At 36.4% G+C, this 14,623-nt stretch overlaps 1 protein-coding gene across 5 annotated transcripts in view; it reads left to right on the forward strand.

The window, feature by feature from the left end:
* Positions 1-14,623, forward strand: part of kif20bb (kinesin family member 20Bb) — a 100,335-nt gene that overhangs the window by 7,194 nt on the left and 78,518 nt on the right. For 4 of the 5 annotated variants that reach the window (XM_072557791.1, XM_072557793.1, XM_072557794.1 and 1 more), the window contains exons 5-12: positions 3,375-3,510; positions 3,602-3,786; positions 5,454-5,505; positions 9,238-9,453; positions 11,584-11,695; positions 11,844-11,912; positions 12,741-12,887; positions 13,795-13,957. In XM_072557791.1, the coding sequence (XP_072413892.1) occupies positions 3,375-3,510; positions 3,602-3,786; positions 5,454-5,505; positions 9,238-9,453; positions 11,584-11,695; positions 11,844-11,912; positions 12,741-12,887; positions 13,795-13,957 (1,080 nt within the window). The remainder of the gene's footprint in view (positions 1-3,374; positions 3,511-3,601; positions 3,787-5,453; positions 5,506-9,237; positions 9,454-11,583; positions 11,696-11,843; positions 11,913-12,740; positions 12,888-13,794; positions 13,958-14,623) is intronic. The other variant, XM_072557792.1, reaches the window with a different exon arrangement.

Consider the following 14,623-nt stretch of genomic DNA (forward strand, 5'->3'; position numbering starts at 1 on the left):
TTATCCTTCCTGTCTAGGGGGAATCAATGCAATTGAAGTATGATTAAAAGCTGCCAAATTAATTCACACAATTTGCTACAATATCTGAGTAAATTAAATATTTAAAAGACTTGAATGCAAAATTGACTGAGGGATAGAACGCTCTCATTGCTAATGGTTAATTTTCTGACTTGAAGCTTTGTGGTAGTTTATGGATCAATTTTGGGAGCTTTGATTTTTCTGATTGTATACTTAATGATCTAGATCTTGATTTGCAGTGGACACGTTCCAAGTTTGCAGATGATTCAAAACCTTGGAAACACTCTTAACTCAGCAAGGTGGTGTAAGAGTACAAAAAGGTATTGACCAGATGATTGAATGGGCCAATAAGTGGCAGATCATGTTAAATGCAGAGACATGTAGCGTGATACATTTTTGGTAGAGGGAACATGAAGGTGTACTATAGAATAAATGGTGCGAGGAGCAGAACATTCTGGTTTATGTGCATAAGTCACTAAAGTTGGTAGAGTGAGCAGTTAGTAAAACTGAAGACACTGCTTGCTAGTTTTATACGTGCATAGTGAATAGGACAAAGAATTATGCTGAACTCTTATAAGACACTAGTTAGGCCTCATGGAGTATTGTGTACAGTCCTGAGTGCTACACCTTATCATGGATGTGAATGTATTGATGAGAATGCAGAGGAAACTTATGAAAATAGTTCCAATTTCAAATGAGGATTTGAGGAAGTTGGTACTTTCTGTCTTGTTTGAAAAGATCCCCAAATAATCCTGAGGCATGTGGACAAAGTCAATGGAACAAAATCTTTCCTTTTTTTTATTCAAAGATTGAGGAAAATTAGTGAGTGGGTACAGAGGCAAAGTAGAATTGTAAAATTCTTCCAGTGTGGAAGCATGCCATTTGACCCATTGAGTCCAGGGATATAGGAAAGGGGTGAGGCAACGTAACAGCTGAATTGGTGTATCGGAGAGCTGACACAGACATGTGTCAAGTGACCATGTTACCTCCTGTTGTGCTATAACTGTTCAAATGATGCTGAATAAAGCAGGGTCTCAATCCAGGTCCTAATTCTGGGTTCATACTGCATGTACTCCACTGCTACTGTAAATAGTTTCCATCGATGCTGTATTGATAGGATATTTGCCCATCTTGGTGTCACACTGTCCACAATGGGTTATTTATTAATTGGTTAGTTGTTAGGCTTCATTGACTTTGCATAGTATATAAAAAAATCTGTCTGCTTGGTTGACACTGACAAACTATCTTTGAAGTCTTCCAGTGAAAAGGTATGCCTGCTAATTCTAAATATTAGGAATATAGAGCAGGCAGACGCCTTAAATTTCAGGAGTAGGTAAACAGGCCACTCCAAGTTTATGATGTAAAAACCTGTTGGCGTTCAGGTAAACCTTGCTCCACTTTTGTATGATCTGTTTAGATTGATCAAGGCCTTTAACAATTTCTGGGATGACAATTGAAATTATTTCACACTAGGAACAGTGAAAGGACAAAGATTCTATGCCTAAAATGTATATTTAATCATCTGGCTCAATTTGGCTTGCCTCATCTGCAACTTTTAACCATTGCTTAGGGCTTTTCACTTTTTTTTCTCTTGTTATCTGGTTTCCTTTAGTTTTGTGCCATTTTTAGGTGACAAGGCAAAACTGTTTTGGACCATTGCAAGTGTTGGGACAGGCAACAGGCATAGCATTCTTCTTTTCATTGAGCCATGTTTCTGGAAGGAAGTTTGCATTCTTTTTATGGCCTTCTCAACACCTGGGGCTGTCTATCACTACACTTCCTTTGACCACTGCCTCTCTTCCACTTTGAACTAAATCAATCAGTAAGCGCTTCAACTCTATGAACACTAGGACAAATGAATACTTCTCTTTTTCCAGAGAGGCTTTCACTGATGAATATTTGGGTTTTTTTAATATTGAGCAATCTGCTGCTCTCAGTATGGAAGAATGGCAGACTCCTACTAAAGTTAAAAACAAAAAGGATAGCATATTGCTTTTCATGATTTCTCTCCGACACATTTGTCTGGCACGACAAATTCAGACTGAAGGACACAGAAAGAGAGACTAATTTACTGAGGATGTTTAGAGTCATCAATCACAAAGTCACAGCTTTCCTTGTCCTCTAACCACCAAAACAGGAGTTACTGAGGTTGTACTAGGAGGTGCCAGTAGCATCCGGGAATGTTCAGTTGCAATGCAGGGATTCCAAACTTGCAAACCTTCAGTCCATTCCTGGACAAAGTTTCCTGATACCATAATGCCACCATGTTGCATAATGTACAAGGAAGTAAATGCCATGAGGAGAAATCTTTTTTTCAAACGAGTGGTTAGGGAGGGGAATTTACTGCCTAGAAGAATGAACATAGAATGGTGGAAGCAATTTTAATCTAGGCATTAGAAAGTGCTTCCGATAACTTATTTTGAACAGAAACAACTTTTCAAGGTTATGGGAAATTGTAAGAGAATGACATTGTGACTTGAGTGTCATTCAGAGCTGGATTCACTGGGTTGAACAACTTTTTTTTTCTGTATAATAACGATTCCGTGATAGTATCCCCTGGAGTCTAAGTACAGTTTTGAACAATTTTCAGAGTTCAGGCATTTATCTTTTGTGAAGTTTGAAGATTTATATTCACCCACCTCTGTATAACTGCTTGTATCTTTTTGCCCACCAAAACTAATTTTGCCCAGGTGCTAGTACTGTAACTCCCTCCTGTCCCCTTATTGTGTCTTGCTCTTAATACAACTTGCTCTCTCAACATTTAACTGCCGATACGATATTGTAACCATCACTTTTGTATTCTCATTCCCCCATTCTGATGACATTGCTGAACATCTTGTCCACGTTTATTTGTTTAGTTAAGGAATTGGAGCACTTTATCATCTTCTATGTATAACTTGAACTCTGCCAAAATTCTGACTGTATCCGAAATAACTGCAGTTTACGTTTACTAACCATCCTCTGACTAACTGAACCATTGACTGCAAACTTCCAATGTTTTTGTTAAGTTCCCACATTTGCTTTTAACTCCCTTTCTTAGGTCAGGCCACTTTTCAGCTGTAACCTCCAGCCTCACATTCTCCATATTCTGCTACCTTCCAAGTCTGGCATTGTGTGTACCATTCTTCTTTTTTATTCTCATCTTTGCAGCCATGTTTTCTGCTGTCTTAAACCTGCCCTCTTGAAAGCTTGCCTCTTAAGCCAAATGTTTGCTGTTTTCCTACTGTAGCAATATTGCTTTACATCAGCATTTTTGTGCAATTGTATTGGGTACTGACCTAAGTGCAAACCCTTTCCTCCTTGTGTAAATTGACATAAATATGTTTATATTTTTTAATCTATTATTTCAATTTTAGGTATATGGTCCAGAAACCAAGCAGGAAGAAGTATTTGGAGCAGTAAAACCACTTATTAAGGAAGTTCTGAATGGCCAAAATGCTTTAGTTTTTACTTATGGTGTTACCAATGCAGGAAAAACGTACACATTTCAAGGTTTGTTTTCTTCTTGTTCAAATGAGAACTTGTTGAAGGGGAGAAAAAATTCTATTAAAAGTTGATACTGTTTGATTTTTTTTTGTCATAGGACCAGATCATGATATGGGGATCGTGCCACGGTCATTGAGTGTTCTATTCAAGAGTATTGAAGGAAAGATTTGTAAAAATATTAATATCAAACCACAGAGATGCACAGACCTCGGTAGATTAACAGAAATGCAAGTGAAAGAGGAGGAAGCTTTCAAAAAATCACTTCTTCAACTGTTTAGAGAGGTAAACCGGTGCATTTACAAGTGAGCAGTTGTTGTTTAAAATGCGTAATCTTTAATTTGACCTAACCCACATATTGACTTCAACTTAAATTTGTTTTTAAAAACGATTATGGGTAACACTAAATAGTAATCCAAATTCTAATTTTTTTTTAAAAAGATAGTAACGGAATGGTTAAAGTATAGAGAGTACTTGCCCTCTTTGTCTGTTGTAGCCTTGCAGGTTTTCCTCGTCAAATAATTATCCAAATCTCTCTTGAAAACCATAATTGAATCTCCCTCTAGTATACTGTCAAGTAATGCAATTAAATTCTGAACATTCTTTGTTCTTTGACTATTCACCTTGCATTGACCTCCTTTGGTGCTTGACCTTTCCACCAATAGGAGCAGGTGCACCTGTTTCTTTCTGTCCAAATTTGTGATTTTAAATGTCGCTATCAAATCTCTTCAAGAATAAATGTCGTTAATCTATTAATGTAACTGAAGTTCCTCATCCCAGGTAGCATTCTTGTGGATCTTTTCTGTGCCTCCTCTCCAGTGCCTTCATGTTCCTCTGAAAGTGCAGTATCCAGAACTGGACAAAGCAGTGTTTATTTTATATCCACTTACAATGGTTTACTTTTGTACTCTGCCTCTGTTTTATAAGCCTCTGAACCAGTCAGATGGTTTATTAACTGCTCTCAACCTGTTTTGTCACCTTTTTTGATCTTGTGTAGATATCTACAGGTCACTCTTGATTCCTCACCTCCTTTTAGAATTATACCTTTTTAAAAATTGTATTTTGTGTTGTCATAATGATTACTTCACATCTTGGCTGACTTCAAGTTACAAAACACCATGGGCGTATTAAGCATATTCATCACCTCTCTTACTGTATTTGAATTTTGAAACCAAAATATTCTTGCAACCTCTCATTGCCCTCTCTATAAATATCTGTGCCTTCATACAGTTCTTTGTAGATTTGTTTTTAATGTACAATTCAACTTTGTTTCCTGTAAGTGTTGGTCTGCCTCCAACTTGTTGGGCTGATAATATTATACCCCTATTCTATCACCATTGTTAGGGATGTTATGGTGCACTGGTTGTGTTCCTACCTCTGAGACAAAAAGTCCAAGTTCGAGTCCCACTTGGCTCAGAAGTGTGATTAAAGCATATGCAAAGAGTTAATTTTTTTCTTGAAAGAAGCTTTTTTTTTTCTCTGGTTATGCTTATAACTAACATCTGAAGCTTGACAAGGGAGTTATCTTGGTTATCAATTTTACCTTTTTAATTTATGGATGTGGTTAATATGAGCATACAGGTTGTTCTGCTGTCATGCGTGTTTCGTCAATACAAATTCGCTGTAATGCGATTGACAAATTGGGGTGGTTGTTTCTAAAACACTATTAAAATGTGTGTTGGCTGTAATGCAATTACATCGCCAGCACTTTAAACACTGTTTCTAAAATGCAATTTTTTTTTGTTTTTGTTTAACATGGGGTTGCACAAGAATGCAACCATTATATTAGAGAAGAACTGACAGTATTTACTCAAATCTGCAATTAAAATGCTTTGAATTGTATATAACCATGGTCATAGTAGAAGGTCACTTTTTTTTTATTTTAAGTAGAAATAATACATTTAGACCACTTAATGTCAAGATTTAAATTCTTTTTTTTAAATCCCCTACAGAGTGATTCATGCAATGGGAGTAGTCAGCTTAATTCACTAGATTCTTCAGAAGGTGGGTTAAACAAATGTGTGTAAAGCTTTGTATAAATTAATGTTTTATTAGTACACTGGGACACTATTCTAGGTTTCAAACTTTAATCATGAGCTAACATTGTCTGGAGTTATTTTCTTAGACTGTAAGTGCAAGGGAGCAACTTTCAGCATTGTTTCAAGAGTTGTTTTGGAATATGACTTTTAGGTTATAGTATTTTCAACCATAATGTCGTCCTGCACATTTGATTAGAACTCAAATGGCTATCAGTCCTCCTAAAATATGTATTGTGTGATTAATTTAACAATACTTTAAGAAAACTGAAAACAAAAGCCTAAGAATCCAAATGCTAGAAATTTGAAATAAAAACAAAATGAAGCATCATAAACAAACCATATGTTCCTTTCCAGAGGTGCTTCCTGACCTGAGAATTTCCAGTAATTTCTGGTTCCTTTTAAAAATTGTAATTCCACATTTTAACTTGTTTGCCACATCAATTTTTAACTCCTATTAATGACCTAGCTTTATATAGTTGACAGTCTTGATCAGTTTCTTTTAAAGAAAGTGTTCTGAACCAACAAGTGTAAAATTTAATTAGTAGAAAAAACACTAATGTTTCAAGCTTTTGATATCTGCTTGACATTTCTATCTTAAGAAACTTAGACAAAAATTATTATCTTGTATTCCAGTGTCTTTGAATTATGAGGACAACAAATTATGGAATTGTATTGATATTTCTTATTTTATTTAAAGAAATGCCTTAACACCAAGGATCGAAAAAAAGCTTGAAATTATAATATTCAGCCACAATGATAGTCAGTCAAACAAATGATACCTGAAATTCCTATCATAAATCATCAACAATCAAATTTTGCTAACCTGAGCAAAGAGGGAAGGATAAATCTTGCTAATTTGCAATTGGATTGTAGCAGCTGGTATAGACATTTGGCTGTTCACCCTGCTGCATCACTCAATAAAATTCATGTCATCTCCAAAAATATGTTAACTTTAATTTGTAAGATAGTCTGTTCATTCCAGGTATGATTAGATAATCAAATGAAATATGTTAATGTTCTCCATATCACAGGTTGCCATTGACAAACAAACATCTACACCTCTGTTGTGAAAATTCCCATTGTGACAATCGTATCTGTTTTGAGTGAATTCCAGCTTTCTACTCTGCTTTACATAATAAGATAAATCTTCCTGATTTTCAGTTCTGAGAGTAGCCTAACTGTAACTTGATGATAGCAGGAATCCAAAGCAAAGGACTATCAGGCAAAAACCCTTTTCCATGTTCCCTATCAAATAAAATTTTATGCAACATATGCAAAAAGAAACAACAGGAGGCCATTCAATATCTTCCATAATACTACTACTCTGGTAAATCCAGTGCATCTTCTCTAAGATCATATACCCTTTGTGGGCGGCACGGTGGCACAGTGGTTAGCACTGTTGCCTCACAGCGCCAGAGACCCGGGTTCAATTCCCGCCTCAGGTGACTGACTGTGTGGAGTTTGCACATTCTCCCTGTGTCTGTGTGGGTTTCCTCCGGGTGCTCCGGTTTCCTCCCACAATCCAAAAAATGTGCAGGTTAGGTGAATTGGCCATGCTAAATTGCCCGTAGTGTTAGATGACGGGGTAAATGTAGGGGAATGGGTCGGTGTGGACTTGTTGGGCCGAAGGGCCTGTTTCCACAGTGTAAGTAATCTAATCTAATATATACTATCTGGGGAGCTTCTACATTTAAATTCTCTGAAATTAAAATTCCATTTGTTTTCAGTTAACATCTTTTGGTTCAGCAGATCAGCTATACTAAAATCAATAAAAGCTAATTACCCAAGTCTTGTTTACTTCACGATTCCTGGTGAACAAATTCTAAGGAGAACAGACTTTAGATGGATGACCTAAATCGTACACGTTGAATTCCATCTGCACTCTTGATGACTTATGTAATCTATTTTCTATTTCTTTGTAACATTCCGCTTCGATTCCCACAATTTTCTTTGCTTTCTAATTTTCAAACTTGAATATGCAACTATTACTAACATATTTGTGAGTATCATGACCTGTCACCCAACCAGTGTATTCAGTTTGGATTACCAGCCAAAAAGTAGGAACAATAAATTATCAACAGTAAACTATCTCCAACTGGAACTCCATTTGTATATTGTCATTGCTAAAGTCTTTGCTACTATAGCAAATGCCTTCAGAAGTTCATTAAGTAAATTTTAATTGATTGTCCTTTCTGTCTACCATGTTAGTTGTTTTCTTCTTCCATTAGAACTATTTTTAGAGGTAAATGACTTATCAATCATGATTTGAGAAATATTAAAAGAAACATTATTGTAAGAGTACTACACAGAACAGTACAATATAGGACTGGGCCCTTTGTCATACCTTGTCTGTGCCAAATATGATGCCAAGGTAAACTTATCCTATCTGCCTGAAAATGGTCCATATCCCACTATTCCCTGCCCGTTTACATGTCTATCTAAATGCCTCTTGAAGATTGCTATCATCGGCTTTTACCACCTTCCCTGGTAATGCATTCCAGACACCTATTATCCTCTTTCCTCTCACATCTATGTCCACTGATATTTGACATTTCCACCCTGGGAAAAGACTGTGACTACTCACCTTATCCATGCCTTTTACTATTTTATAGACATCTATCTGGTCACCCCTCAGTCTTCAACACTAATGAAAACAATCCAAGTTTGTCCAATCTCTTCTTTTAGATACTACACTCTAAACCAGACAATACCCTGGTAAACTTCTTTTGCATCCTCTCCATAATTTCCTTCCTATAGTGCGGTGACTAGAACTGCACACACTCCTTCAAATATATCCTAACTAAAATCTTATCATGACTTGCCAATTTTTATGTTGCCTATACCACCTTGTTGCCACTTTTAGTGGACTGATCGCCAAGGGTCCTGCCATTTAGTATATACTTGGTCTTGCATTTGTCATCTCTGGATGCATGACCTTATTTGTCTGGATTATACTCCATCTGCTATTTCTCTGCCCAACTGGTCTATAATCCTTTGATAACCATCCTCACTATCAGCAACTCCACCAACTTTTGTTTCATCTGTATACTTCCTAATCAGACCACCTACACTTTCATCTAAACCATTTTATATATTGCAGATAAGAGATTCCAGCACTCATCCTTTCAACACTGATCCTGTTTCCTTTATATTCCTGGAAGTCCTTTTCAGTCTCCTAAATCTTGCATATGCTGCTGCTGCTTTTGTTTTTGATGTACCTTTCAACATCTCTGTTGTCATCAGGTGTTGCCAAATCCTTATCTTTTATCCTCACGAGAACATGCTGGTCCTGAATTCTGAAACTAACCTTTTTTTTTAAGGGGCCTGCATGTTAAATGTGGATTTATCCTCAAACATCAGCTCCCAATCTAATTTCTCTAGTTCCTGTCTGATACAGTTGTAGTTTGCCTTTTTCCCCCACCTGCCCAACCCACCCATTTTGCTCTTTCAACAAGGATCAGTCTTGTCTTTATCCATAACTATCTTAAAACTTAATGGAATTATGATTTGCTCCTAGAATGTACTATGCTCCTAGAGTAACTTACTTCAGAAATGTTGAATTTGAAGTGTGAATAGAGAAGTTTACAGAATAAATCAACAGTGAATAACTTGGGCTCAAGATTCTATTTAGAAATTGGTATTATGCTCTTTTGAAGTGAAGTGTTCATTTAATCATGCATTTTTATTTGTTTTAAAGCAGAAAGTTCGCTAAAGTCGCTTACTACCTTAGGAGATTTTGCTGAACCAGTTGCTGTTGATGTACCAGAAAGGATTAGATTTTCTGTCTGGGTTTCATTTTGTGAAATATACAATGAAACTCTTTATGATTTACTTGATCTGGTACCATATAAATGTCAGAAAAGACAAGTACTTCGATTTGCACAAGATGCGAAAGGCAACACTTATGTGAAAGGTAATTCAACAATTGTTCAACAGCTTCTCTCATTTTGTAAAAATTATTCTGAAGGGTTAGCATTTGCTTGCAATTTTTAACCTATTTTAAGCCTTATTTTCTAGTCACTCTCAGCAGTTTGTTATTATTCTGTACAGTCTCTTCATAAATTCTCAACTCTTTCTGGCTTCTTTAGCTCTGAATTTCTCTCTAGGGTTTCTTCTATCTTGCATGACCACTGAGTTCCTTTTGTCTTGTTAAATGACATTATTTAAATGGTTGACTTGCCTAAAAACAAGTGATCTTTCTTGGGCTTATAAATACCCATATCATTTACAATCTCCTTTTTCTATCAAGTTCTTTCATATCTGCCTCTCAAATTCATGCCAATTTTTCATAGAACACCATGTCTGAATCACTTTAATCAACTCTCTACCCAAATATTTATTTGAATATCTTTGTCAAAGACATACTGGTCAAAAAATAATTAGTGTACCTTAAAGTTTCAAATTATGTGTCTGAAATCATGTTGTAGTCGATCACACCAACATCTCTAATGTCTCTCCACTACTGAGCAAAACTATTTAGTTTCATTATTATTCATATAACTGTGTGTTGTCAGTCTGTCACCACTAATGCTCATCACAGAGTGTGTACAGCCCCCGACTAATCACCCCTGGTGACACCCCAAGAGGTTTTTTTTTTTGCGCACCTCCTATTTATCATTTTACATGCTAACCACCTTCGCATTTTCACATTTTCTAATCAAACTGTTCAGAGATGTTCTTACACACCTCTGGACCAGCTTCCAAAGTAGGAACACCACTGCACCACAAAATCCCCTATCCATGTATATGCTAATGACATCCTGTTTAGATTAGATTAGTTCAGGTTCCCTACAGTGCGAAAATAGGCCTTTCAGCCCAACCAGTCCATACCGACCCTCCAAAGAGTAACCCATCCAGACCCATTTCTCTTTGACTAATGCACCTAGCATCATGGGCAATTTAGCATGGCCAATTCACCAAACCTGCACATCTTTCAACTGTGGGAGGAAACCATAGCACCGGGAGAAAACCCACGCAGACATGGGGAGAATGTGCAAACTCCGCGCAGACAGTCCCCCGAGGCTGGAATCGAACCTGGGACTCTGGTGCTGTGAGGCAGCAGTGCTAATCACTGAGCAGTTGTACTTCCATGTCACCCATCTGCCCCTCATAAATTGCACGATGAATGTAAAGTTTAAAAGATTGTTAAACTAAACACATGACTTAAAAATATAAGATAATGAAGAGTTATGTAACTTGAATGATATGATGTTTTCCACATTATTTGAAGGGCATATTATTTTGTAGTTTTAAATGATTAGATTTTTATTTGCTTGTGAGACATGATTGTGGCTGACTAACCAGAATTTAGTGCCTGTGAGAAGGTGTGGTCAGTTAGCTTTTTGACCTCATGCAGTCCATATGCTGTAGCTAGGCCCGTATTGCCCTTGGGGAAGGAATTGCAGGACTTTGACTCCTGAACAGTGAATAAATAGCTATTTTTTTTTTTAAAATTCTAAATCAGATGGTGGGGTGCTTGGGGGCAGACAAGCAGATTCTCTAATATCCAGTGTTGGGTGGCCAGACATTTTCCTTGGATTTCAATCTTCTCTATTTAATCAATTTCCTTGTCCCTGTGTGCAAACTCAAACCTCTATTCCCCTTCCACCAATTCTAGTGGTGGTGGTCTGACTGTTTGAACCCTTGGTGTTGTAGTTAATTTTCAGATGAGCTTTCAACCATATATGCATGTTTGCACTAGGATAGCATATTTCCATCTCATAACATTGCTCACTTATTTCTTTACTAGGACTCTCTTTGCTGAAGCTCTCATCATATTTTGTTACCTTGAGACTTTACTACGCTAATAAACATCCAGTTGATCTCCAACTTTGTATTGTGTGTATCCAAATGTACATGCACACACCCTTGCTTTTCTCCTTTTGACATTCCTGAAAACCACCTTAGGCCAGGCTGTTGGTTATTTAGTGCTGATATGTGTTCAATGTCATGTTTTTTTTTTCATAATTTTTGTTCTGTGAAGAGCTTTTTTAGCACATTAGCATTGCTCTATACAAATTTAGTTGTTTGAGCTTTCTTTTAGATCTGAGGTGGATTCAAGTTTCAAATGCGGAAGAGGCATATAAAATATTAAAACAAGGCAGAAAACAGCAAAGCATTGCTTCCACAAAAATCAACAATCTTTCAAGTAGAAGGTATTTTACCCATCCATGCGAGACTGGCATAGTAACAGTTCTAAATAAACAATTTTACTTAAATTCAAACTATATTACTGAGTAAATCTATGCTTTGAACCAATAACTGAATTAAATTTAAAACTTCTCTGAAATGTTTGTTCCACAGCCATTGTACTTTTTCAATAAGAATTTTGCATGTCTTAGATGGTGGACCTCATGTTACCAGAGTCACTGAGTAAGTAGCATACCTAAAGAACTTTCTTTGTATCTTGTAATAATGTTTTAATTGAAATTATTCCAATGGGAATGTTTTTTGAAAAGCTCACTGCACTGAATTATATATGCTGTATATAACAAAGCTATACATCTTAGCAGACATTTCTCTCCAAGAAACTTCGAGACAGTGACCACTTAGTCATGTTAATTGTCTATCAAAAAAAAAGACTAAGTAGCCTCCAGAATCTAGGCCAGTGTAGGGCCATGATAAAAGATTGAGTAGTAGTGCTTAATCATGGCGCACGTGAGAAGCTTGTAAAGCAGTGGGGATGACTTGGAATTGGGTCAGATGAATATCAGTAAGGATGATTCTGAGAGCAAATAAGGGCCAATGTGCCTTTTGGCTGAGAATTGTACTTGTGAAACTATTGGCATAGAGCTGCTGTTGGCTAATGATGATTCTACTTTGAAAGAAAGTGACTGACATTCCTTAAGAGGGAGATAGATTTGGTGACCCAAATGTAACTTAGATTTGGGTGCGCTATTGAGAAATCTGTGGGATCTGTATCGATCACCGCTTTGAAGTGCACTGTGGGAATGTTCAACTACAGTTTATATGACCTCCATAAATTTGGCTGTCTCATGTAGTATTGAGATTTAATGCATTTAAAGGCACCCTGCATTTCTTAACTTTTTAGTCCACTGCAACCATTGCTGCCTTGGAACTAGTGATTCCAAAATGTTTCATCTTACAGCCCCTCTGAAAAGTTCAGGTTTAAAACATAGTTTTAAAATATGCTACCATTGCAACTTTACTTGCATGTGAATGTAACTTCTTATTTTACAGATTGTCTCTTTGTGACCTTGCGGGATCAGAGAGGAATACAAAAACAAAGAATGATGGGGAAAGATTGAAAGAGGCTGGAAACATTAACACTTCTTTGCTGATACTTGGAAAATGCATCAATGCGTTGAGACATAATCAAATTTCAAAGTAAGAAAACTCTTTTGCTCCCCTCACCTGCTTCTTGGCATCCCCAGTGCATTATAGCAGTCAGAATAGCACACTATACCCAACCTGAGATGTAATTCTAGATTTGGAAAGCTTTCACATGACTTCCTTGTTTTCCTGCTTCATAAAAATGAGTATCCTGTGCTTTCTAATCACCTCAATTTGCAGTGGCCCCTTCAAAGATCTTGCTGTGTAATCTCAACTTTACTATGAAGCAGGAACTGTACCACGTTTAAAGAATTAGGGAATTCACATGTTAAAACACCAGGAAAATTTTTGAATATTGAATAATTTGATCGGCTGTTGTAAATTCCTGTTGCATATAATCTTTTAAATGAAATCTATTATTACAAAATATCAAATCTTCCAATTTACTTTCAACAATATTACAGAAGATCAACTACCCTGCGGCCGTATCATAGTAGTAATCCAGAAACCTAGGTTAGTGTTCTGGGAGTAAGTGTTCAAATCCTACTGTAGTAGATTGTGAAATTCTGAAGTTAATAACAAAAATAATTGGAATTTAAAGCTAGCCAAATAGTCACCACTATTGATTCTGGTTAATTTTCACTTTCACTTTCTGTTGCCTATAAACTACAGATTTTTTTGGCAAATCCTATTTTGGAACTGTATTAGATTTTAAAGGCTCTAACTTGTGTTTTTCAAAATCCTTTCAGCTATTTGTACTGCTTAAGGGGGAAAAGTTAATGTTTTGCAAATTTTTAATTTTACAATAATTAAGTGAGGGATTGTCTTGTTCCTATGTTCTGATTGACCGTGAGATCTGAAAGAAGGAATACAGAAAATTAAATAACACAATGGGTGCTGAAAATGATGTATGATAAACTCCATGTTTCTATAAATTTTTCTTTTCCCTTGTGACTCATAGGGCGCACAATCATGTTCCATTTCGGGAAAGTAAGCTCACTCGCTACTTCCAGGGGTATTTCTGTGGCAGAGGAAAAGTCTGTATGATTGTTAATATCAATCAATGTGCTTCAATGTATGATGAGACAATTAATGTATTGAAGTTTTCTGCAATGGCACAAAAGGTATGTTAGTTATCGGAACAGATTAAAATTTGTGCCTTCTAATACATAACTATACCCTTGCCCAACTGATAAAGAATGGAAATAGCTTCAGAGCCTTCTGAAGAAGACTCTCATTGTCCCTGCTTTATCTCCACAGATACTGTCAGACCTGCTGAGTTTCTCCAGCAATTTTTTTTTTGTTTCCGATTTCCAGCAGTTCTTTGTTTTATCTAACTGACAGATAACCATGGGTTCAGAAGATTTACAGCAATGTAAAGTTTAAGTGAAACCTGGGAAATCCTTCTGGTTACTTTTTTTCTTTTGTTCTATTGCTGAACCATAAGAAGTGGATTATGACAACAAACTTGGGTATATTTGAGTGCTGTTTTGGTTGTTTCATTCTCATAACTTTTTAAGTTTGTAGTTGTAGTCAATCCCTTATTGTTCCCTGTCACAATTTTGCCACTTCACTGTCGGCCTTCAAAAACCTATTTAAATTCTCTGAAATTGACCAGTTTCTTTTCTAAGGGTTTTGAGAGAGAAAACTTCAAGTTCCAGCATTATCCTGGGCAAGACTTGAGCATCAGAACTTTTGACAACAAGTAATAGCAAATTAGAAATTTTACTTGCTAAATGGACAGTTGGTCACCATTTTACACTCTCAATGTTTTTGGTATATTCTTCAGT

Source organism: Chiloscyllium punctatum, chromosome 38 (assembly GCF_047496795.1).
Source record: "Chiloscyllium punctatum isolate Juve2018m chromosome 38, sChiPun1.3, whole genome shotgun sequence".
Taxonomy (NCBI): Eukaryota; Metazoa; Chordata; class Chondrichthyes; order Orectolobiformes; family Hemiscylliidae; genus Chiloscyllium; species Chiloscyllium punctatum.